This window comes from Peromyscus californicus, unplaced genomic scaffold (assembly GCF_007827085.1).
Source record: "Peromyscus californicus insignis strain IS unplaced genomic scaffold, ASM782708v3 Scaffold_6__1_contigs__length_162567912, whole genome shotgun sequence".
NCBI classification, from domain to species: Eukaryota; Metazoa; Chordata; class Mammalia; order Rodentia; family Cricetidae; genus Peromyscus; species Peromyscus californicus.
This window is the reverse complement of record NW_026294584.1, coordinates 63,331,108-63,353,065: the sequence shown is the minus strand read 5'-3', so window position 1 is coordinate 63,353,065 and position 21,958 is coordinate 63,331,108. Positions and strand designations below refer to the sequence as shown.

Sequence of the window (21,958 nt, the reverse complement as noted above, 5' to 3'; positions counted from 1 at the left end):
GGGACCAGGTAACACTGCGGCTAAAGGCTAACCTGCCTTTTCCAGAAAACTTTTGCTCTGAGCAAATATCAAAGCTGAGCTGGCTGCTGATTGCATCTGCTGCAGATTAGTTAAAATTAAATCCCAAACCTTTGGCGAGGCATCAAACACACCCAAGCCAACCTCCAGCAGGAGCCTTGTAAGATAAAGAACTCTTGCTCTACAAGTCTCACCCTGCCGGTTAGCGGCAACCCCCACCCCCCTTCAAAATTAAACATTTCTTTCCAATAAATGGATTTGTGCCCTTCTACTCACCCTCCAAAATTGTTTTATCCTGTTCACCCGGGACAGCTTGGAAGTATTCATCCTTGCCAGTTGATCCCAGGTGAGGCCCGCCCCTGCAGCTGCCACCAAGTCTAGCTTGCAAGCAGAGATGCCCAGGGCTCTCTCAGCAGGGACACTCCCTGGCTTTTAAGGCTGCTTACTAACAACCACAGAGTTCGCGGTGAGCATAAACAGCCAATAGCTGAACAGGACAGTGAGCCTCTGGGGACCACAGGCTGTGGAGCTGCCTCAAGCAGGCTGAGCCTCTGGTCCAGGAGGGATCTACCTCCCACGGGGAGACTAGGGGTTTTCTTGAATGGTCTGGTCATCCTCCTGCCTTCAGGGGGCCCTGCACAATAGATAGCTGATCACATTCTGCTTATAGGAAGACAGCCTAATGCCAAGGGTCTCCTGGTACTTTAATTAGTTCCTGCATTTGTTTGGGGCGGGGTCTCACCATGGGTAGGTATGACAAGGCAGGGTTTTCTCCTCAAGGGGTCGCTGATTCTGTCTGGGATCTTACCACAGGAAGGTATGTATCTGGCATGCCAAGGGACACAGGGCTGTCAGTGATTCCTGAGAAAGGCTACTTGCTGGCTGCTAAGTTTGGCTACTGAGAGAAATAGAGAACTAGCTGTGATTGACTTGACATTATGCAGGAGAACAGTAGGAACAATTAGCAGATCTAAGATGCGGAGGAGCAAATGGCCTCGTCCAATAGGAGCAAATGGCCTCGTCCAATAGCCCTGTGCCTGGCAAAGTGAAGCAGTGTTCAGAAGGACCAGCCTGTAGTTCTTAGCACCCACTTCTGTGATAGCCTCCAGACCATAGGCACAGGGATTTTGAAGCCAAGCTCTGTTCCAGTGGCTGTAGTTATGTTCTAGCTGTGAACAAGAGCCAGGCAGACATCAGTTCCTGGGTTGGGATGACTCAGTCATTTGCTGTTACTCTCATGGGAGATCCTATCATGGTCAGAAGCTACAGTGACCTCCTCAGGCCCTCACCTAGCACTTGGTATGTTTGTGTGGGAGCCACACAAGAGCTCAGCAATTGAGGGGGGAAGGAAAGGAGGAAGAACAGATGGATAGTGAATGCTGAAGCTCTGTGCTCTCTCCACTGAGTTGGAGGAGCAACTATTTTGAGGTATTTCTACCTTTACAGAAATGGAGCAGCAAGGGTTCGACTTAATATCAGGAGCCTCTCCTAACCAATACAGTGCTCTGTCTCTCTGTCTGTCTGTCTGTCTGTCTGTCTGACTGTCTGTCTGCCTGCCTGTCTCTCTGTCTGTCTGTCTGTCTCTGTCTCTGTCTCTCTCTCTTTCTCTCTGTGTGTGTGTGCATGTATCTGTCTCTCTGTCTGTCTCTTTGTCTCTCTCTCTGTCTTTCTCTCTCTCTCTCTCACACACACACCTTGTAGGCATGCATACTCCTTGTTTCATGTGGTGATGAACTATAAGAGCATTATGGTGCTTCTGGATTCTGATGATCACACAGAAGCTGGGAATGGACGTCCTTTGTGGGACTTGCTTGTTTGTTGATACAGTGAAAGTCGCATGCCAGAAAGGTGGCACAGAGGGAGGCAGGCAGGGGTAAAATGGATGCCAAGAGGCTTGAGAAAAACTGGCTTGCCTACACAAATGGGACAAGTGTGGGAAGATGGAGAATGGAAAAGTGGTAAAGACCCAGAGGAAGGAAACTGGGAACTCAGATTGATGAGTGGCAAAATGTTCACAAGTGTGCCAAGAATGTGCTTGGAGTGTGAGCTTAGAAATTGGTATCATTAGTCTCTTAACAGGTTGCTTCTGGACTAAGGGTGAGACATCACCAGGACAGTCACTGGCTTGAAACTGAAGGCAGGGATGCTAAGGTACAGGAGGAGAAAGAGGGAAAGAGTTCTAAGGAGAAAAGCGTGACAGCCAAGAAGCTGTTCCTGAGCACATTGAAACAGAGGGACACAAGGACCTCCTGGAGTCGTGTATGTCTCTGAGCATGTAGCCATGCTTTTCTCCATGAGGCTGCAGAGTGTTGTTGAAGGTGAAGACAATGTGCCCATGCGAGGGTGCCTGAGAATGCAGTACTGTCTCCAACTGCAGACTGTGGGAATACCCCTCCTCTGGAAGGTGGGAGTGGCTGGTCTCTCGGCTGGAATCCCGATTATCATCTCTGGGTACAAATTCTGCTGCCTGCCACATGCTCCACCTCCTCTGGACATGCCTTTTATCATCATACCATCATTCTGGGCCTTTGGCGGTTGAGTAGAATGGTATGATTGACAGCTCTGTCCACTTGCTGTGGCAGGCAGCACCTACTTCCTTGCAGCTTCAGTGCTAGAATGCTTCCTATGTCTGGCTGTGAGGTCTAGCACTCTGGCAGGCTGACACTGTGGGGTGGTGTAGAGCAGAACCCTCTTAGACTAGCAATGACCAGGAGAGATGATGAGCCTTTCTTCCGTGGACCTGTGCATCTTAGAGTCATCACCTGGTCTGTCCAGAAGATTATTTCCTCTCATTGTTGTCACCCTAAGCAACCAGTACGCAGCTCCCCATAACTTTCCATGTGTGGTGGCATTTGCAAGGTCCTAAGCGAGGAGACTGTCTTTTCCATCCTGAATCTAGGTAGATCACCTTTTCCCAGTTGGGATACAGTCCAAGGCAATACAAAGAGGCAAGGACCCAGATGAGAGCTTATAAATTGGTTCTGGACCCTCCCTGCCATGAGCTGCAGGTGGAGCAGGCTGTGCATTTTCCTCCTGTTGATATAAATGAGTAGCTGGGGCTCCTTGAACTCAGCGGACCAAGGGGCACAGGGGAGAGTTGGAAGCATTCACTGTTCTTCTGTCTCATTGGAAGTCATTTCTTCCGGGAACAGAGATGTCTGACAGAAGCCCACAGAACTTGGGAAGTTTCTAACCCCCAGTTGGGTTCTGGAAGAAGGCACACTCGGTAGGGGTGGGCAGACATTTTAGCATCTTTTCCATTACACCCTGTCTGGACAGCACATGCCTCCCTTATCTGAAATACAGTCCATTAGCTCATGTGAGGGGAAACCCAGATAACAGAATATCCATAATCTCATGAGCGTGAAGGGTTTCCGGAACTCAGAAGCAGTCACAGCAGTTTCGGAGGGGTGTGCTCTCAGATTTGGGAATCAAAACGCATCTACTGTCCATGTCTGCTATTGATCGGGGCCAGCACGGCAGCAGAGCGAGTAAAATTTCTCAGTCTCGTTCAGCTCCCCACTTAAGAGAGATGCAAGTCAAGCAGAGAGAGCCTGGAGTTGGTACTTATGGCCAAATTACAGCAAGCCCAGGGCTTCGAACTGGCAGGCTTTCTAGCCATTCCCCGTAAAGTCTTGCAAGTAAGACCTATGGGCTCAAAACCAAAAAACACTGATTAATTTTTAATGGATGGTTGGTAAAAATAATGTGGACGTGGATTTATATGATGTGGGAGAGGAGGCAGGGTAGATTCATTGCCCCGGAAACAGACCACAGAGAAGCCGAACATCAAAAGAAACGTTTAATCACTGAAAATGTGGGTAAGAAAGCATAGGCTTAGGATACTGAATTATGCAGGACTTTTTCTTTAAAAACCAAATTCTGACATTTTTATAATACTTTAGGTCTCCCTGCTGTGCCACTTAGAAAAACGGGACATCCATAGATTCAAGGAAATGAAAATGCTTTCAAAATCTTAAAACACTAACCTGAATTCAAATAGTCTGTTAATTAGCATATTTACAGGGCATCATGGAAGTTCTAAATGTCTAGACGAAGTCCTTCTGTGAAATCGCACATTGTTTTTAGGCTATTAGTCAACTAAGAATTGCAATACCATCTTTAGCTTAACTTGTGTAAAAGGACATTAATGACTTATTGATTTTTAAATAAATACCAAAAGCTACCTCCACTGGGCTTTTGCCTTCCTTCAGTAGTCTAAAGTGATTGTGTACCTAGGTGACCACCAAGTGGTGTGAAATGCCACAATTTGGAGATGGTGCTAAAAACCACCGTGGATGTCACTTTCAGACACAGAAGAGAGGAAGCAACAGGAAGCCAGGCTGGTTTTGTACTCTAAGAAGGCGACTCTGAGGACGAAGTAGGCTGAGAACAAGCCTCACACATGCCAGGGCCCTGACAGAGGGCAAAGCTGAGGCAGCCGCTTTGGCTGCTGTCATGGACCATTCTGGGGACTGGAGGTCACTACCCACATTTATGTTTCAGGGACAGCGCTGATGAAATGATGTCACCTGCATGTAAGAAATGAGTTTGAGGTTGTCAGGAATTAAGCTAAGGAAACCAACATCCACACCGAAGTCTTCTCGGAGATTGGACACTTCAGGACCTATGGGTCATACTGAACTCCAGGGGCCACATGTGACACCCCTCCTGCCTGTGCAATGTGCAATGTGACTGTGCATTCTTTGCACAAACACGAGGCTCTGCTCAGGCTTGGCATGCCATTCAGGGCACAAAGAAACCTTCTTTTCTTGTTGTTATTAAGGCAACTAGAACTGAGCCCAATACTCAATCCTAACAGGACCATGGGAGACAGTACTTCATCCCTCTTGGGGTGCCCCTCCTGGCCTGCTGAAGTCCTGCAGTTCTATATCCTGACAGTGCACATAGGTCAGCCCTCACTCCTCTTGGCATGGGTGGGGCAATCATTTCATCTCCCACCACTCCTTCAAGTGTGTTAGCCTTGTTTCCCCCTGGCCAGTCCAGCACACAGAATTCTTTGGAGGGCCCTGACCCAAAACTTTGCCACTGCCCTGCCTTCCCTGGGGTCTTGTTCTTTACTGGTGTTCCATTTCGAAGCAGAACCTTGCTCCTCCAAGAATGCTGAGCTCCCCCTTTGCCCGTAAGGAGATGTGTTTTCTTCCTACTGCTTCTGAAGAACTTCCGCCACCTCCATGCATACCTTCAACACAAACTGCAGGAAGCTGCCTCAGAATCAGAAAGGATAAGCCACAACAAGTATTTTTAAGCCCTGTAAAATCCAGAATTAACATCAGCAATCATTTCCTGATATACCCGTGCTTGGTGAACACCTTCTGGTGCGAGCAGCTGTCAGGGTCTAGTGTCTGGGCATCATGGGTGCACACTTGCTATTCACATTTCAGAGAACTAACAGGTCCTCTGCTAGAGCTGGCATCTGACAGGGTGGTTCCTTTCACATGACTCCACAAATGGTCAGGTGATTGTGAGGGATGGGTCGAGAAAGCCCATTTATTGTCCTTTTCTGCCTTCCTGTGGTTTGGGCTTTGCGGTCAGAGACTGAAGACAGAAGCCAAAATAAACAAACCAATACACAGTGGTCAGCAGGACAGCACTCTAACAGGGTTGCAGTGGTCCTTGAGGCCTCTGCTATTTCAGTTTGTTCAACAACTTCTCTGCTTCCTGACCAAATGGCGGATGCTGAGCGCTTGATAGTAATTGCAGGATGCTGTCAATATAAAGGTCTCATCTTTAAGTTAGCAATGACCTTGTGTTCTCAAAGTACACTGAAGACAGGTGTGCAAATGCTACCTCTATAGACATGAAGCCTCATCAAGCCACAAAATCTGGACTTAGGTTTTGCTTATCCTCTGAACTCTTCAGGGACTGGGGCTGGTGGAAAGATATGGACCATTCACTCCATGTACATTAGTATGAATTGCCAACTTTATACATCATAGAACCCCCTGGGAAGGGAGTCTCTCTAAGGGGTTATCTAGATGATGTGAGCCTGTGGGCAAGGCTGTGAACGATTATCTTGATGACACTGGGGTGAGAAGACCCTTCCACTGTGGGCATTAATGCTCCCTAGGCAGGGAATTCTGAACTGTAAGAGTGGAGAAAGTGTGTGCTCTGGACAGGGGACATAGTGTGATACTGTGGGTGTGACATATCACTGTGGAATGACATGACACTAGATGTGATGTGACACTGGATGTGATGGGATCAGTGCTTCAAGTTCCTTCCACCTTGGTTTCCCCACAGTGACGGACTGTAACCTGGAAATGTAAACCAAATCAACCCCTTCTCCCTTAAGTTGCTGTGTCAGGCGGTTTTCTCACAGTAACACGTTCCGGAACTAAGGCACCATGTCAGGAAGGGGGCTTCATGGGAAAGGTTTAAGATTCAAGGGATCCCATTGGAGCAGCACTTCTTAGACACTAATGCTCATTTTATGATACACATACACAGAGAGACACACACATATACACAAATGCACCCAGACACACATGGACACATACTTGGACACACACATGCTCTGATAAAGTTTTACCAACACTCTTGTCTGTAATGCTTTGGAAGGCATTCTGACAATGTGTATCTTTTTTGCTCTGCTCTCTCTCTCTCTCTCTCTCTCTCTCTCTCTCTCTCTCTCTCTCTCTCTCTCTCTCTGTGTATGTGTGTGTGTGTGTGTGTGTGTGTGTGTGTGTGTGTGTGTGTGTTAGAGTGTACACCATGGTGTATGTGTAGATGTCAGAGGACAACTGTCAGAAGTTGGCTCTTGCCTTCTACCTTTTTTTGAGGCCAGGTCTCTCTTGTTTCTGTGGTATTGTACCATCGGGCTGGCTAGATGGCCTATGAGCTTCTAGGGTATTCCCCTGTCTCTGCCTCACATCTCACTACAGGAGTGCTAAGAACACAAATGTTTGCGTCATACCCAGACTTCTGCGTGGATTCCTGGGGTCTGGACTCAAGTCCTCACACTTGCTTGGCAGGAGCTCCTCACACTAAGTCATCTCCATGGGCATTCTGCTTACCTATTTTGTACAATAGCCTGAGCACCCTAATTTCAGGATCCACAGGGTCTTCCTGAAGTACTGGAGGACAACAGAAGTCTGCAAGGGCTGGTATGTGGAAGAACTGCCCAGGCGTTTGTCAGAAACGTACATCTAGACACATCTTCACAGAGTGAGATTTGGTGACAGGGAGGACAAAGCTGCTACAGCAGATGTACTGGGTTCCCACTCACTTGGTGGCCTACTGAAACCCTCTCGTCCATCCTTACTTATTGCAGCCCAGTGCAGCTAGAGGCCCAGCAGAGCATGGCTGGACTCAGTTCAGGGTCTGAGAAGGTGGACATGTCAACAGAGCTGCCTGTCTTCTGGAGACTCTCAGGGAGAATCCATGGCGCACTCATTTGTGCTTAGTATGCAGGACTGTCTCAGGCCTTTTCCCTCGAGGCAGCTGCCCCTGAAGTTGTCTTTAGCTTCAGGTTACTGGAGCTCCTCTTTTGCTTCTTAGGTTTCACTCAATTACAGTGGGTCCATCTTGACTATTCAAGATTATTTATCAACCTTGGCTCCATCTGCAAAGTCCCTTTGGCAGTGTGCACACATAGTCATGGGTGAAATACTGGGGCAAGGCTCAAAGGACCCAAAATGCAACCTACTACAGTGGGTCAGTGACACAATTTTCATGTGATGGAGAGGATTAAGTATTAAAAATAATCCCACTATAAATCAGTTTAGCTGAGAAATGACTCTATATAAGATTAAAAATAAATACTAATTAAATCAATGAGGTTTTAACCTAACGAACATCAACTCATCTGAAAATCCCCCCACAGGCAAAACACACTGTTTAGCTCTAGTTCTGGAGGTGGAGACTTAGAAAGAGCCCTCCAAAGCATCCCTGAATAATTTATCTCCAACAGTAAGTGCAGAGTGGCTGTTATGTGGACACGAGCACTCCTGCAGGCTCCCTGTGCTCCTCAGTCCTGACTTCAGCGCCGCCGCTTGGCTCACGCCAACCTGTGTTTGAGTGGCTCATCCCCGCCATGGTCAATATCGACTGCCAAGATGATGGGATCTAGAACCATCTATTAGAGTAATGTCCATGAGGGGGTTTCTAGATTGGGTTAACTGAAGGGGAAGACTCCCTTAAAAATGGAGAGCACCATTTCATGGACTGGGGGCTTGTACTGAATGAAATGACTGAGGAGAGCTGATCATGGGCACCTCCCTTTCTCTGCTTCCTGCTCCAGCTGCCTTATGCTTCTGCCCCCATGATGGACAGTACTCTCAAACTGCGAGCAGAAAGAATCGCTCGCTCTCTTAAGTTGCTTTCGCCATGCATTTCATCAGAGCAATGAGAAAAGTAACTTACACAACCCCCAGTTTTGGTATCACTGAATTAGACATGGAGCATTGAGTTAAAGAATGGACTCTAGGCGGGCGGTGGTGGCGCTCGCCTTTAATCCCAGCACTCGGGAGGCAGAGGCAGGCGGATCTCTGTGAGTTTGAAGCCAGCCTGGTCTACAGAGTGAGTTCCAGGACAGGCTCCAAAGCTACACAGAGAAACCCTGTCTCAAAAAACTAAAAAAAAAGAAAGGACTCCAGAGCTGAGGGAGATGGCTCTACCCACCCAGAGCACACTTGCCGGACATGTGGAAGGGCCTGGGTTCAATTCCCATATTGAAAAAAAAAAAAAGGAAAAAATTAGACTATGTAAGAAAGGGAAGAGATGGGAGACGAAGGAAAAAACATACACAGGAGAAGCTGGAGGAAGAAGCCAAGTGAGGCAGCAGGAGGAGAGGGCAGAGAGGAAGGAAGACAGGCAAGCAGCATCAAGGGGCTGAGGCTCCCTCAGTACTGGGACCCAGCATCTCCAGCAACATAAACAAATCCATTTATTTTACTTGTTTCTTGGTAGGGTGGAGATTGATCAACAAAGAGCCAGGTGAAGACACGGTGAGGAGAAGAGAATTCAAAACAGAGCAAAACACAGCCAGGCAGATCTATGAGCCAGCAGCTCCACTCCTGGGGTCACAGCAGAGACAAGAAACCAAAGGCTTAGCCTCCCATGAAGGTGGATCCAGCCTGAAACCTGCCTCAGAAACTGCAGGTCTGCTCCACACAGTCAGCAAGGCAGCTCAGGCTGCTGAACGGAGCAGGTGAAGCAGTGAAGGCCATGGGCTTCCGAGAGATCCATTTTCGCAGAATAAACTGTCCTGGGCTGTAGCTGTGTGTCCGCCTCTCTCCCCACTCACATTCGATTCTCACTTGTTTAATTTCCACAGAGAAAAAGAAATGCCAGAACAGCAAGACACTTGCCTGGCTTCTTTGGCGCCAGCCCCCAACAGCACGATTCAAGCCTCTGGGTCATAACTGGGTACACTGTTTCCTACCCAACAAGGATTATAGTCAGAAACAGGAACAAGACTCACACATTTAAACTCATCTGCCGGGGACAATTTTAAGAGCCATGCCATAGTGCCTGCCTGAGTTAAGTTTCTGTTGTCCCAGTATTGAGCCACTAACCAGAAACTTTTGACATGCCTGGACAAGTCCTGAGTTATTAGAAAATAACTTAACATTTCCTTATCTTTCTGCTACAGTGACCATTAGTAACAATGTTTTGTGGTTAGGTTGCTTGGTTGGGTTGCTTGGCAACTCAACAGTCCCCTGATCTTTTCCCAAAGAAAGTTTCCTGGTCTGCTTCTATAAAACCCACCTGAGAAAAATAAAATTTTGCAGCTTGATCAGAATACTGTCTTGCTGTCAATTCTTTGTGTCTCTTGTCCCTTCATTTGCCATTCCCCCTTCTAGGGTCTCTGCTGAAGATCCCGCTGGCTGGGACACTCATCTAGACGAGAAAAATGGTCGAAGGACACATGTGGGAAACCAGGCACCTTAAGCAGGAAACACACAGATCATCTCTAAGAAAACAAGCCATATGGAAGTGAAGGACTCACAGGTAGGGTCCCAGCGTTAGTCTTGTGCAGTGTCTGAGGGGCACTGGTTCACATCCAAAGTGGGCAGCAGGTCCTTAAGCAAGGAAACCACTCCAGCTCTACACAGAAGCCTGGATGTCAGAGCAAGGACCCCTGGGAGCCATGCTGAGTTTTAAGAACCAGACTCATCTCACTCAGTGACCTTCCTTGGAGTAGCCTAAAAGAAGGCTGAGCCTGCTTTCACAGTCCCAGGAACTGTGCTGCGCGTCACAGATACAGATTCTCAGCTGTGGATGGGAAGACAGAAAAAGCCATGCATTGGCTCAGACTGACACAGCAGGTCAGTGGGGGCAAAGGAAGTCAGGAATAGAAAACAGGAAGTTGAGAATGAAATGGGGCAGGAGAGACTGTGGATGAGTGAGGAGGCAGGTGGAGAGGAGTGGCCAGGTCAGAGTCGAAGGTTCAGGCAGCTCAGGGATAGTGGTACAATATAGATACGAGGTGGGTGAGGAAGGCCAGGTTTCCTTGGAGAGGGTTTATTTACTTTCTTTTAAAATTATTTTTATTATACTGTTACTTATGAAATGTTTTGTGTGCATGGGTGTGGGAAAGCACAGGGAAGTGAGAAGACAGCTTGCAGGAACTGGTTCTCTCCTTCCACTAGATGGAATCTAGGGAGCTAATTCAGCTAATTCAGGTTTGGGGTCAAGTGCCTTTAACCCACTGGGCCATCACACCAGCCCCTTGAGGAGCCTGTGCCCTTGCTCCTGCCTAAGCAGCCTCTCCACCACTGAGAAAGAGCCAGGACCTCCACCAAATCGCTTCATTCATTTCACTTCCAGAAAAGCAACTAAGAATTAAGACTGTTCACAGACTCCTTAAAAATTTCTAAATCTCTTTAAAAACAATTCTGAGACTTTCATGCCATCCAACGTGACACGGTCAGAAGCTATTTGTATTGTACAAATACTCACAATGCTATTGCTATTGGAATATGTCAACCTAAATTTCAGTTAGGCTGAGAAACATACTCTATTTGACAAAATTCCTCAATGAATGTAATTGCCACGTAAGATTCATTTGAATGTAATCCACCAAGACATCTATCTACTCCAACCCTGCTTCTAAATGTGAAAACAGGCCATTTATTTGCTTTGATTCCATTCTCATTATGGGTCTTTAGCAAACACAACAGGCTACTTGGTCAAGACACACTTGTAAGTAATGTTTTCTGATAAAGCTTCTTGCCCCAGTGATCATAGAATGTGGTGGAAGCCACCCACACAGCAACCCCATGTCCAGGTTTCAAGCTGTGAAGATCAACAGTGAGCAGTGAGTGTTACAGTCCATTTTTTTTTTAGAGGAGATTGTTGTGTGACACTCTTCCTGGGGGACTTAAATGAAGATCTACATGTCTCCAGATGGAGAGCTGATGAGGATAGCAGTGATGCTTTGAATGAGGATAGTCCCTGTAGGCACATATGTTTGAAAATATATTCCCAGTTGGTGGAACTGTTTGGGAAGGATCAGGAGGTGTGGCCTTGTTGTAGAAGGTTACAAAAGCCCACATTATTTGCAGTTAATTCTTTATCTACCTCATGATTTTGTAACAAAATATAAGCTCTCAGCTATTGTTCCAAAGCTATGCCTGCCCTGCCAAGATGGTTGTGGACTCTAACTCCCTGGAACTATGAGACCCAAATAAACTTTTCATGGTGTCTCTTCACAGCAACTAAAAAGTAACCAAGACAATGGTAAGGCCATAGTAAGGATATTGTCACTCTAACTGAGTGAACCAAGGAGTTTCAGTCAAGTTATTTATGGGAATATGGGTTGGAGGATTACTTACAGGAGGAGAAATGACTCAAACACAGCTGCATCACTAAAGCCTACACCAGCCTGGGTGACAGCTCACAAAAGCTGGAAACCTGAAACACACTGCATAGCTTGCTTGGGGCTCAGCAGATTGAAGAGGGTCCTTTCCAGGCGGCTCGGCTGATTTGAGTGTTTTCTAGCTAGCTGGGGCTTTGTTGTCTTTCAAAAGTACTTGCTGTTTATATACAGTTTAGAGAGAAGGGAGCTAGTAAATTTGATCAGTTTCAGGGACTTCCTGGGTTTAAGGAGCTACCCTGCCCTTAAATGGATGAATGCTCCACCTCTCTTTAGAACATCTGTGTCTTAGTGAGCTTCTCTCCAAGATGAACAGTTTTATCTGTTACACAAGGATCTTGGCCTCAGACTCGTGAGCCTCCTGCCTCAGACTCAGAAGTACTGAGAATATAGACACGAGCCACCAGTACCAGCCTTTGCTTCACATCTTGAAGATTTATTACTTAAAGACTTATTTTTGTATTATTTATTTAAGTATGCATGTGCTGGATGCAACCAATTGTTTTGAACCATGAGGCCATCTCCCCAGCACCTTGTGGTACATATTTTAATGAGCATACCCACAAAGCTAACATGTGAACTCCAGCAATGAAAGTCCTTCACTTCCACAGCTTCTCTTCCTTCCCTTCTCCTAGAAGCTGCTTAACTCACACTAGCCCATAACTCATGCCTTTCCATCACTCTCCCACATGAGTCTTATAGCTAGGGCTAGAAGAGGGGAGCCAAGTCCCTTCACTAATCAGACACAGAGGATGCAACTTTGGGACTTGTGAGTGACTCTCTTCTATGAATGGAGAAGCCATCAGAGGGAGCAGAGAGTAGATGGGCAGGTCTTAACAGCAGCCAAGTCCCTGCTGGGCCATCCTCAGGACTAGTTTTGCTCTGGTCCACCCTTTTATTTTTGTCCTTTCAGGGGAAAGTTAGCTTAGTTTAGTCAGCTGTAACCAGTTGCAGCCAAGATGCAACTGACCAACCCACCCTATTAACACTAATTACATCATGTAAAGTCATGACAGACACTTATTTTTTACTGGGCAGGGGTGATGTTTCAGCAGAACATGCTTGTGGGGTATTTGGTGTGAATGCTGTTGATTGCTGATGGCGTTACTATTTAAGGAAATGTATTTCCCATCCCTCTCATGAGTCACTATGAATTCCTTCACTAAGCTAGTTCTGGTGTCAACAGAATATTGGTCAGATTGGAGTTAATTAACAGGAGAGGCTAAAGACCCTCAGAGGGTCCAAGCAAGCACTCTGCTGGAAGACCCACACCCAGCCCCAGCCCGCTCTGCAGTTACTGCCCCTGCTTCTGATAAAAAATAGGCATGCCCTGTCTTGAGGGAAGGAGGTGACCTGTGGTCAGAACCACACACAGCCCACTTCCTTCACCTTCAATCCAGCAGTCCTTTTCCATGGAGACAATCTGAGGGTGGTGGATGAGGTCATGTGTTTGTCTGTCTCTCCAGGCCTGGAGCAGGCAGCTGGCTTGGATGAAACAGCTCATTTACTTCATTGATCCTAAGCATCTTCCTAGTGCAGGAATAATAAGACCTTCTGGGCTCTTCTCTCTTCACTCTGCCTGGACTTTCAGTGTCTCAGTATGGGGCCCCTGAGCTGATTTCCTGTTGATCACAAGACATCTGGAAGAAGGAAACACTTTAATTGCAATGGCCATGCCTTGCTTGGAGGCTGGTCTCCCTAGGGTCACAGCCACCTGTCAACCTCCAGCATCTGCCTCTCCTGAAGCTAATAGAAAGAAGCAGGTTTGTTCACTGACAGGAGCTCCAGATGAGGCTGGGCGGACCCTGCAGCCATGTGGGGGTTGATGTTGCCTGACAGGCATAAGACAGGCCTTCTGTCCCCAGCAAGACACAAGCCGCATGTGTTCTCACTGTGTGCACAGTGCTCTCACTGTGTGCATGGCCCTAGGAGCCAGTGGGTTTCACAGATCTCCAAAGTGGCCAGTACACTTACAAGTCTGGTTATAATCTCTCACACTCCCTACTCCACGTTAAATCCCACCTGAGCCTCAGTTTATTGTTCTAAAACAAGGAGCGTCCTAACTGTCTAGCAATACTTTATAGGGGGTCAAAGAAAACGATTTATGCTAAGTGGTTTACAGGATTTAATGAAGTGACAAAATCACTATGTGAACTGGAAATCAAGATTCTTCCTACCAAGTCCACAGGCAGTTCATGTCAAGGGGCCTCTTAGAGACACCTCCAAGCCCTTGCGGGTCCCAACCTCTGAAAGAGTATGTGACTATGCCAGCTGCATCAGACCCCACCTGGGAAGCACCATGCAAGGAGAGTTGGTGAGAACCCCTTAAAGGGAAGGTCACATTTGAAGGCTCAAAATGTTAATGTAGAGTCAAGCTCCTTAAACCTCAAGGTCTGGCTTAAAAGACAGAAGCAGATGTGGACAACTGCTCACTCACCTTGGCCAGCACACACTGATCGGCAGGCAAGTTCATGGTAAAAAAGCAGATGCCAGTTTAGCACTTCCAAGCAGAACTCTGCTCAGAGCTCACCAGCACCCTTATCCCTGAATTTAGGCAGAAGCTTGGTATGACTTCAAGCAGCCTTCTAGAAATTATCACTCAACGTACCCCTTGCTGGTTTCACTCTGTAGCTCACCTTGGAGGCCTAGAAGGGTCTCTTTTAATGTCTCCCTCTTCTCAAAGACTTACATGCTACCAGTGTTCTGTTGAACCCCCAGGCAGGGGGAATACACAATTACACCCATGCCCTTTTCACAAGAGAGTCTCTGGAACATCATAGCTCTCCAGACAGGTTCTAGTTTTCTTTCTGTTGCTGTGAAAAAAACATTCTGACCAAAAGCCACTTAGGTGATGAAATGGCTTATTTGGGTTACACTTCCAGATTACAGCCCATCATTGAAGGAACTCAAACAGGAACTCCATGAAGGAATGCTGCTAGCTGGTTTATTCTCTGCCTTGCTCAGACCCATGCTCAGCTAACTTCCTTCTGCAAACCAGGACCACGTACTAGGGAAGGGTAGCACCCACAGTGGGCTAGGCCTTCCTATAGCAATTCCTATAGCAAGAATCAAGACAATCTTTCCCAGACATGTGCACAGATCAACTTGATACAATTACTCAATTGAGCCTCTTCAGGTGATCTTAGGCTGTGTCAAGTTAACAATTAATGCTAACAGGGACAAGGGTACTACGCTTCTTGGAATCAGGGCATCTTCTTCCCCAATATGTCAGTGAGTGGAGACCTCTAGCAGACAGCCTGGTGCTGTCCCAGAAGACAGGAGAGAAAATTTGAAGACTTCTGTGGATAGTGGCAGAGAACAAGCCATGCTGAGAAACATGACCGGCCACACCCCCTGCCAGCAGACTAGAAACCACATCTCTATTTTAGGAGGACCAGAGTTAAGTGGGCACTAGTGAAATATCTTCCAGTTTCCTTTCTCACCACATATAATAGCATATGAATTAGATTATTTTGTTTATGTTTTTAAAAAAGTTTTGTATGTGTGTGTGGCAATCACCCATTATCGATACTTCCAAGTTATAGGAAGAAACATTGAAGAGATGAAGAGACCCATGTCACATAAGTCAGAGTTGTTACACAGGAAGAACTAGTCAGATTGGTGGAGCAGACAGAAAAGATGAAGGATATTTGGGGGATAGAAAAGGCAGAAAGAGGAAACTCAGAGAAATGTTTGCTCTCTGGGGCTGGCCAACATCTGACCCCTTGACCCTGTCCTGTAAACACCCAAATAAACCCAGTGGTTCAGCACGGTGGACTTGGTGGCATCATCATGCTCACTGGTTCTCTACCTGGGACCAGTGGCATCTGTTCGTGTCTTCCCAAGAACAGTGTCACGCAACGCACACCTTCCCTCCCTTGGCAGCTCACTGTGCTCTGTGGCAAGTGGGAGTCTGCATACCCGCTGCAATGAAGCTCTGCACCTCCCTTGGCAACCAGGGCAGCTTGCCACAGCTGCTGCTCTGTGGAACTTCTTTGGTTGGCAAGCCAAAACCCAGGATGAAAGGCAGCTTTGGTGTGGAGGAGTTTCATGATACTGTTGATCTGAACTGTAATTAGAGCAGGAAGAAGCTAGAGCCCAGTTAAGAAATGAAGCTCTTTCAAATATCACAGTTTCTAGTGTGCTGTGGACACCAGGGTTAGAAAGAGACTGTACTGAATGGCAGTGAAGCATTGACCTCAATCAACCACTGAAGAAGTGTTAGGTGAGGACAAGCCAAATCTTTGACTGGCTGATTTAAACTTTAGGCCAGGGTGAGTAGACTCCTACTTTCAAATACTATTTATGTTTAGAAGTCCAAATGTTCCCTGTCTGTGGAAGAAGAAACCCAGCTTTGTTTAAAAAGTATAAAAATAGCTAATTATATCCATTACAAATTTAACAGACATTTCTACATAGAGCTATCATAACAGTTCACTGAAGTCAATGTGTTATGAATATGTAAGAGTCCCCAAAGAAGGAAGTACCCAAATGTCCAGCAAATAAGGGATGAATAAAAAAACATGATTGGCCCAGGCAACAGATTGTCACTACCTGTATAAAGAAGTAAAATTGGTATGAGTGTCGTGGCACACACCTGTCTAGCCCTCAGGCAGCTGAGAAAATAGGAATGAAAATTCAAAGCCAGCCCAGGCTAGGCAGAAAGACACTGTCTCAAACAGCAAGCAAACAAGAAATAATGTCCAGGCACATGCAAAAACATGCTTGACTCTCAGGACATCCTTAATAAGGGAAAGAAGCTAATCATAAAAACCACACAGCCCCAACTAGACATTTTATGCCACCAAGTAAGACCTCTATTTCTAGGAATGGCTTACATATTGTTGAGTAAAGGGGTCCCATGGAAACCCCCAAACATCATAGGCTACTGTTACAGTTACTGGTTACTCTCTACAACCTGGTGGTAAGGCCCTATTGCTGAAGATAACACTTACATACATGTCACCAAACACAGAGAACTTGAGCAGGTACCTAACTAGAAGTTTCGCCCCTCCTGAGTAATGTTCATGGGACTGGAAGACACTCTACACAGCATTGGAGGAGAAAGATAATCATCAATATCTCTCAGGCACAAACCCTGCAGTCTACAACTGTGACTTGCCTGCAAGGTAGAGTTGTGCATTAGTGGCACAGATGGTATGGGAGTAACCAACAATTTTCTGCTTGGATTTAAAGCCCACTTTATGAGATGGAACCCATACCCAACACTGCTAAAGCAGACAAGAATCTGACACTAGACAAGTCGTGGGCCTAGGGAAAAACTTAACACTATTATTCTGCTAAGGGAACAGAGCAATAAAATGACTCCTAATGACATTCTGCCATGTCTATAGTTCAGTGCTTTACTTAGCCCTCAGCAGAGAAGAAGCTTCTTCTTGCATTGTATAGAGGGTGAGAGACTTTGTAGCACTCAGTCCTAAATGTCTTTATCAAACCCTCTCCGTAAAGCTCAGAGATCTGTGTGGAGGAGGAGGAGGGAAGGCTGCAGGAGCAACAGCTGATGGATGGCTCCAAGGAAATCAGGACTGATCCACATTTGAACTCAGAGGTATTATGGCTGCACGCACAGGGCCTTCCCAAGTTCAAGCTACATGAGGTTCCAGCATTGAGAGGTGGAAGTACATACAAGCTCTCACTCTTAACCAAAAAGCTATCTGCAACCAAAACTCACTGACATAGTAAAAATCCATTTCCTCCAATAGCTCCTCGCTAGGTATATTAACCACACCTCAGGGCAGGCTCCATGTCCAGGAGCAGTTGGACAACACAAAAATGAACTCATTGGCATTTTTGTGCACTTGTTTTGCTTTGTTCTGGCCCTTTTTTTTTGTCTTATTGTCTTTTGCTTATTTATTTTGATTTTTGGTTTGTGTGCTTTTTTATTTTAGTGATGTTGTTGTTTTGTTTTTGTCTTTTCTGAGAGAGAGAGGGAGAGAGAGAGACAGAGAGAGAGAGAGAGTTGGGTAGGTAGGAGGATCCAGGAAGAATTGAAGGAAGAGAAAAACAAACATGATCAAAGTATATTATATAAATTTTTTTTTCAATAAAAAAGTTAAAAAAAAGAGATCACACAGAGTGTGAGTCCCCTTACATAACATGGCAGGAACAGGTAACTCCACAGAGACAGCAGTAGAGGAAAGACTGCCGGAGGCAAGGAAAGACTGGCCGGCTAGAGGATTTCTCTTTAGAGATGAAAAAACACATTGCGTTGATGTTTGCACAATTCTGAATACACTAAAAAAATAATCACTGAACTATAAGCTTTAAAGGGGTGGGTTTTATAGTGTGTAAATTTTATGTTAATGAAGTTCTAAAATAAATGGGATGGTTGAGATGGGGTCTCATGTTAAGTTGGGCATAATTATGACACACTGAGCAGGTGGGGAAAGGACTGAGCATCACCTGCTGGCTCCTGTAACATTTTGTGTAAACGCATGGATATAAACACATATGTAGGGGGACGCGTGTACCGGGACACATGCAGCACACAGTGCTGGCAGCTGGGTTGTCATTAGGAACCTGGTGAGACTCCCTTTAGAAGTCCCAAGTGCAGAGTCTCAGCTGTGTCATACAGGCTCCTTGACAAGATCTGAGCTGTCCCACAGGGAGCTGGCAGGAAGAAGGTGGCCCTTATGAAAGAGGGCTCTAGCGGGAATAGGTGGATGGATACACTGATGGATAGAGGGATCCTACCCACTTCACCAGCTCCTGCCTCCATAGTAGCAGCTTTCCTCCTTCACCCAGACATCACTGTCAGGAAACAAGAACTATGGAGAATCTCCAGAGGCTGATGAACCATACTGCTCACACGGAACAGCAAGGTGCCCCAGTTCACCGATGGATGCACCATCCCATGAAGGAAGCATCCCGGCCTAGCACACTTGGTCTTCAGATGCTTCCGCCTCAGCTTCTGAGGCCTTCAGGAGTTAGTTACTCTTGAACTCAATACATAAAAATCTTATCAATTATCTTTACAAAAATATACATGTCTCTGATCCATAATTATATTCTATGAATAAAACTCAACTCACTAACGGTAACTAATAGATCCTTTTAAATTGAAAATAAAAAAAATTACAGTTAAAACAAAAAATGAGTGTAAGTGAAATCCAAAACCTTACTGACCCAGCTGGGAGCACAGGTGGGCGTCCCGCCCCAGGGGTCACCTTTGTGCTCTGCTCACTGATCTGTGAGTCAGGGGCTCTGTGACATGCAGGGTGGCTGGAGGTCAGACTGATGCATTGCCGCACAGGTCCTGGAATGACAGTGGCAACAGGCTAGTGTCTATTCACATGTTCACAAGTTCAATAGCCATTTGTTACCACTTTGTGTCACCCCTTAGTAAAACACGTGTCTACAGGGTCATAGGCCACTTTCTTCATAAGGACCAAGGAGAGGATTCCATCTTTGCATGCTTGTCCATTTGGAAACATTCCTGGGCCATAGGCTGAGGCCCCTTTCTGGTGGGGCTCAGATCTAGATCCAAGCCTCACTGCACACAGGTCAAGCCAGGCTGTCCTCTGCCTGTTCTAGTCTGATCAAAAGCAGAGAGGAAAGGGTAGAATTTGGTTTACATTTCCTGACCACTGTCTTATGTCATTGAGAGAAGCCAAGGCAGGAACTCAAGAAGGGCAGGAACCTGGAGGCAGGAGCTGCGGGAGCCGTGGAGGAGTGCAGCCGCTGCTTACTGGCTTGCTCAGCCCGTTTTCTTCTAGACCCCATGGCCATGAGTACAGGGGTAGCACCTCCCACAGTGGGCTGGGCCATCCACACAAGTCTGTAGTCAAGAAAATGCACCGCATACATGTCTACAGGCCAATCTGATGATACCGACTCCTCAGCTGAGACTTTCTATTCCCAGATGACTCCAGACTGTGTCAAGTTGACAGAAAATTAACCAGCACACTGCCTGCCCAAGTACGTTCTGGACCAAGCCCAGGTCTGTTTCCACCAGACAAACAGCACCCTAGCCAGTGCTACGGTTAACCTTGGTGCGCTCTTCTACCCTATTTCACCCTTGTATTGTAAAGCGGCCAGCAGAGTACGGTGAGGCTTCTGCAGCCCAGTCAACTGTGGGTCGAACAAACTTGGAAAACAAAAGTTCCTTCTGTCCTGCACAGGCACAAGGTGCTTCTGCTTCCATTGTTCCCTAGATCCTCCACGTGGCAACCGTTCACACAGCCCTTCTTTTGTCTTGGGTCCTTAAGCATTCCAGAAATGATTGAGGGTGCCCTGGAGGGTGGGGCGGGTTATATAAATACTACAGTGCCTTACATAGGGATGTGGACACCCCAGGATCCGATATCTGCAGGGGCCTTGGACAAGATGGAAGAAATCCTGCACATCTGAACCTATGTGCCTGTCCTTTTCTACCTTTGTATTTTCATACATTTAACTTTCAGTTCAACTTCTTCAGAAGGACACTGTCACCCACATATGTTTACTAGCAGAGGAGTGTGTCCATAAGGTCAGTGGTGCTATCATTTCCCATTGGCTTGACTGTCACTGAGTATGGATGGGGAAAGTCAAAGAGGGTGAATATCACATCATCCGCTGGTGTGCCAGGATAGCCATAGGTCCAGTCTATTGAATAGATATAAAACACGGACGTTTGTTATGGACCCTGCGGCACACTAAAGGAAATGCCATGAGGGCTGGCCAGATAGACCAGTGGGTAAAGGAAACCCCACAGCCCAGAAAACTTGATCCTACAGATGCCTCATGACCTGAGTTCAATCTCTGGATGGAGCAGGAGAGAACCAAGTCCCATAGGCTGTCATCTGAATACCACACTACACACTACACACACACACACACACACACACACACACACACACACACACACACACACACACACACACACACCAATAATTTAAAAAGAAAATGCTATGAAAACCAAAAACATGAAAGAGTTTAGCCACTTGATAACAAGGTTAGGATTAAGGAGACGAGAAATGGGAGATTGTTATTTTTTTTTAATTGACCAAACTTAACTTTAGGGTTGGCAAGGTGGCTGTACAGGTAAGTGTGCTTACTGCCAAGTCCGACAACCTGAGTTTGATGCATGGAAGCTACATGATAGGAAAGAACCACTTCCAGCAAGTTTACCTCTGACCTCTACACATACACCAAGGCATGTGTGACCTCCCTGCCACTAAATAAATAAATATAAAAATAAACAATTTAAAGTTATTTATTTAACTTTAATAACTTAAAGTTATTTTGTTTTGTTTTACAAATTTTGAACATACATCACTTTCAAGAAACCAAAAATAAAAATGGTTTTCAGTGAAAATAAAAGCACCATGCAAACCTCCATGCCGTCTAGAGAGGCACAAGAGGGGATCGGTGTTCTGTGGTGCCCTAGGAGGGGCTCCCGCCCACACAAAAGGAAGCCCTAGTTGCTGCAATGGTCGCTATTTTCCAGAAGCTATGCTGACTCATGTCTATATGGGTTCCCCTGAGCCAAACTTCTAGAACAGTGGACTTGTTCCCCTCAGAGCTCTGGAAACACATCTGGCCATCCCAGAACTGAAGGGCAGGCTGAGAGCCACAGGCATCGTCTCTGTGGCCTGGACCTGTCCGTAAGAGACTGCCCTGCCAGGCTCTGCTGGGCGGGCCGTTCAACCCTTCATTCTTAATAAACTCCTAAAGAGGCTGACCCCCAAACAGTTCTGAAGGACAGACCAGCAGGCCCCATCCAGCCACCCCATAGTCCCATCCCTTCTTATGAGTGTCACATCCAGGCTGTGACAGGGCTCTGAACCGTGCTCCTCTGCTAGGTGTGAGACACCAGGGGCCTAAGTGGGGAGGCTACAGAGGAAAGAGCACAGAGACAACCAGCTGCGGGGCTTCTCTTCAGAACTCTTCTAAGTAGGATGGTGTATGGAAAGATGACCTAGACACCTAAGGTGACGCCATCACCCATCCACCAAACACCTGCAGCAGCCTGCACTCGCCAGCCCTGCCTTTCAGTCTGGGCACTGCTGGTAGCAGTTCTGTGGAGCAGATGAAGAGCCTGTATTGTCCAACAGCTCTGTCTACACTTCTGCCTAGCTCTAAGTAGAGCCTGAGCTG

The 21,958-nt window shown here is 46.6% G+C and overlaps 1 protein-coding gene and 1 long non-coding RNA gene across 10 annotated transcripts in view; one reads left to right on the top strand and one right to left on the bottom strand.

Annotated features, from left to right (window-relative positions):
* Positions 1–21,958, bottom strand: part of Dpp6 (dipeptidyl peptidase like 6) — an 883,656-nt gene that overhangs the window by 543,502 nt on the left and 318,196 nt on the right. Inside the window, exon 1 of one of the 4 annotated variants that reach the window (XM_052721910.1) lies at positions 295–360. The exons of the other annotated variants lie outside the window; for them this stretch is intronic. Within the exon in view, the coding sequence (XP_052577870.1) occupies positions 295–345 (51 nt within the window). The 5' untranslated portion in view covers positions 346–360. Of the gene's footprint in view, positions 1–294; positions 361–21,958 lie in introns of those variants that run through there. 4 annotated transcript variants of the gene reach the window in all.
* Positions 1–21,958, top strand: part of LOC128099962 (uncharacterized) — a 99,172-nt gene that overhangs the window by 24,571 nt on the left and 52,643 nt on the right. For 5 of the 6 annotated variants that reach the window (XR_008214619.1, XR_008214620.1, XR_008214623.1 and 2 more), the window contains exon 3: positions 9,846–10,310. This is a non-coding gene — a long non-coding RNA (uncharacterized LOC128099962). The remainder of the gene's footprint in view (positions 1–9,845; positions 10,311–21,958) is intronic. The other variant, XR_008214622.1, reaches the window with a different exon arrangement.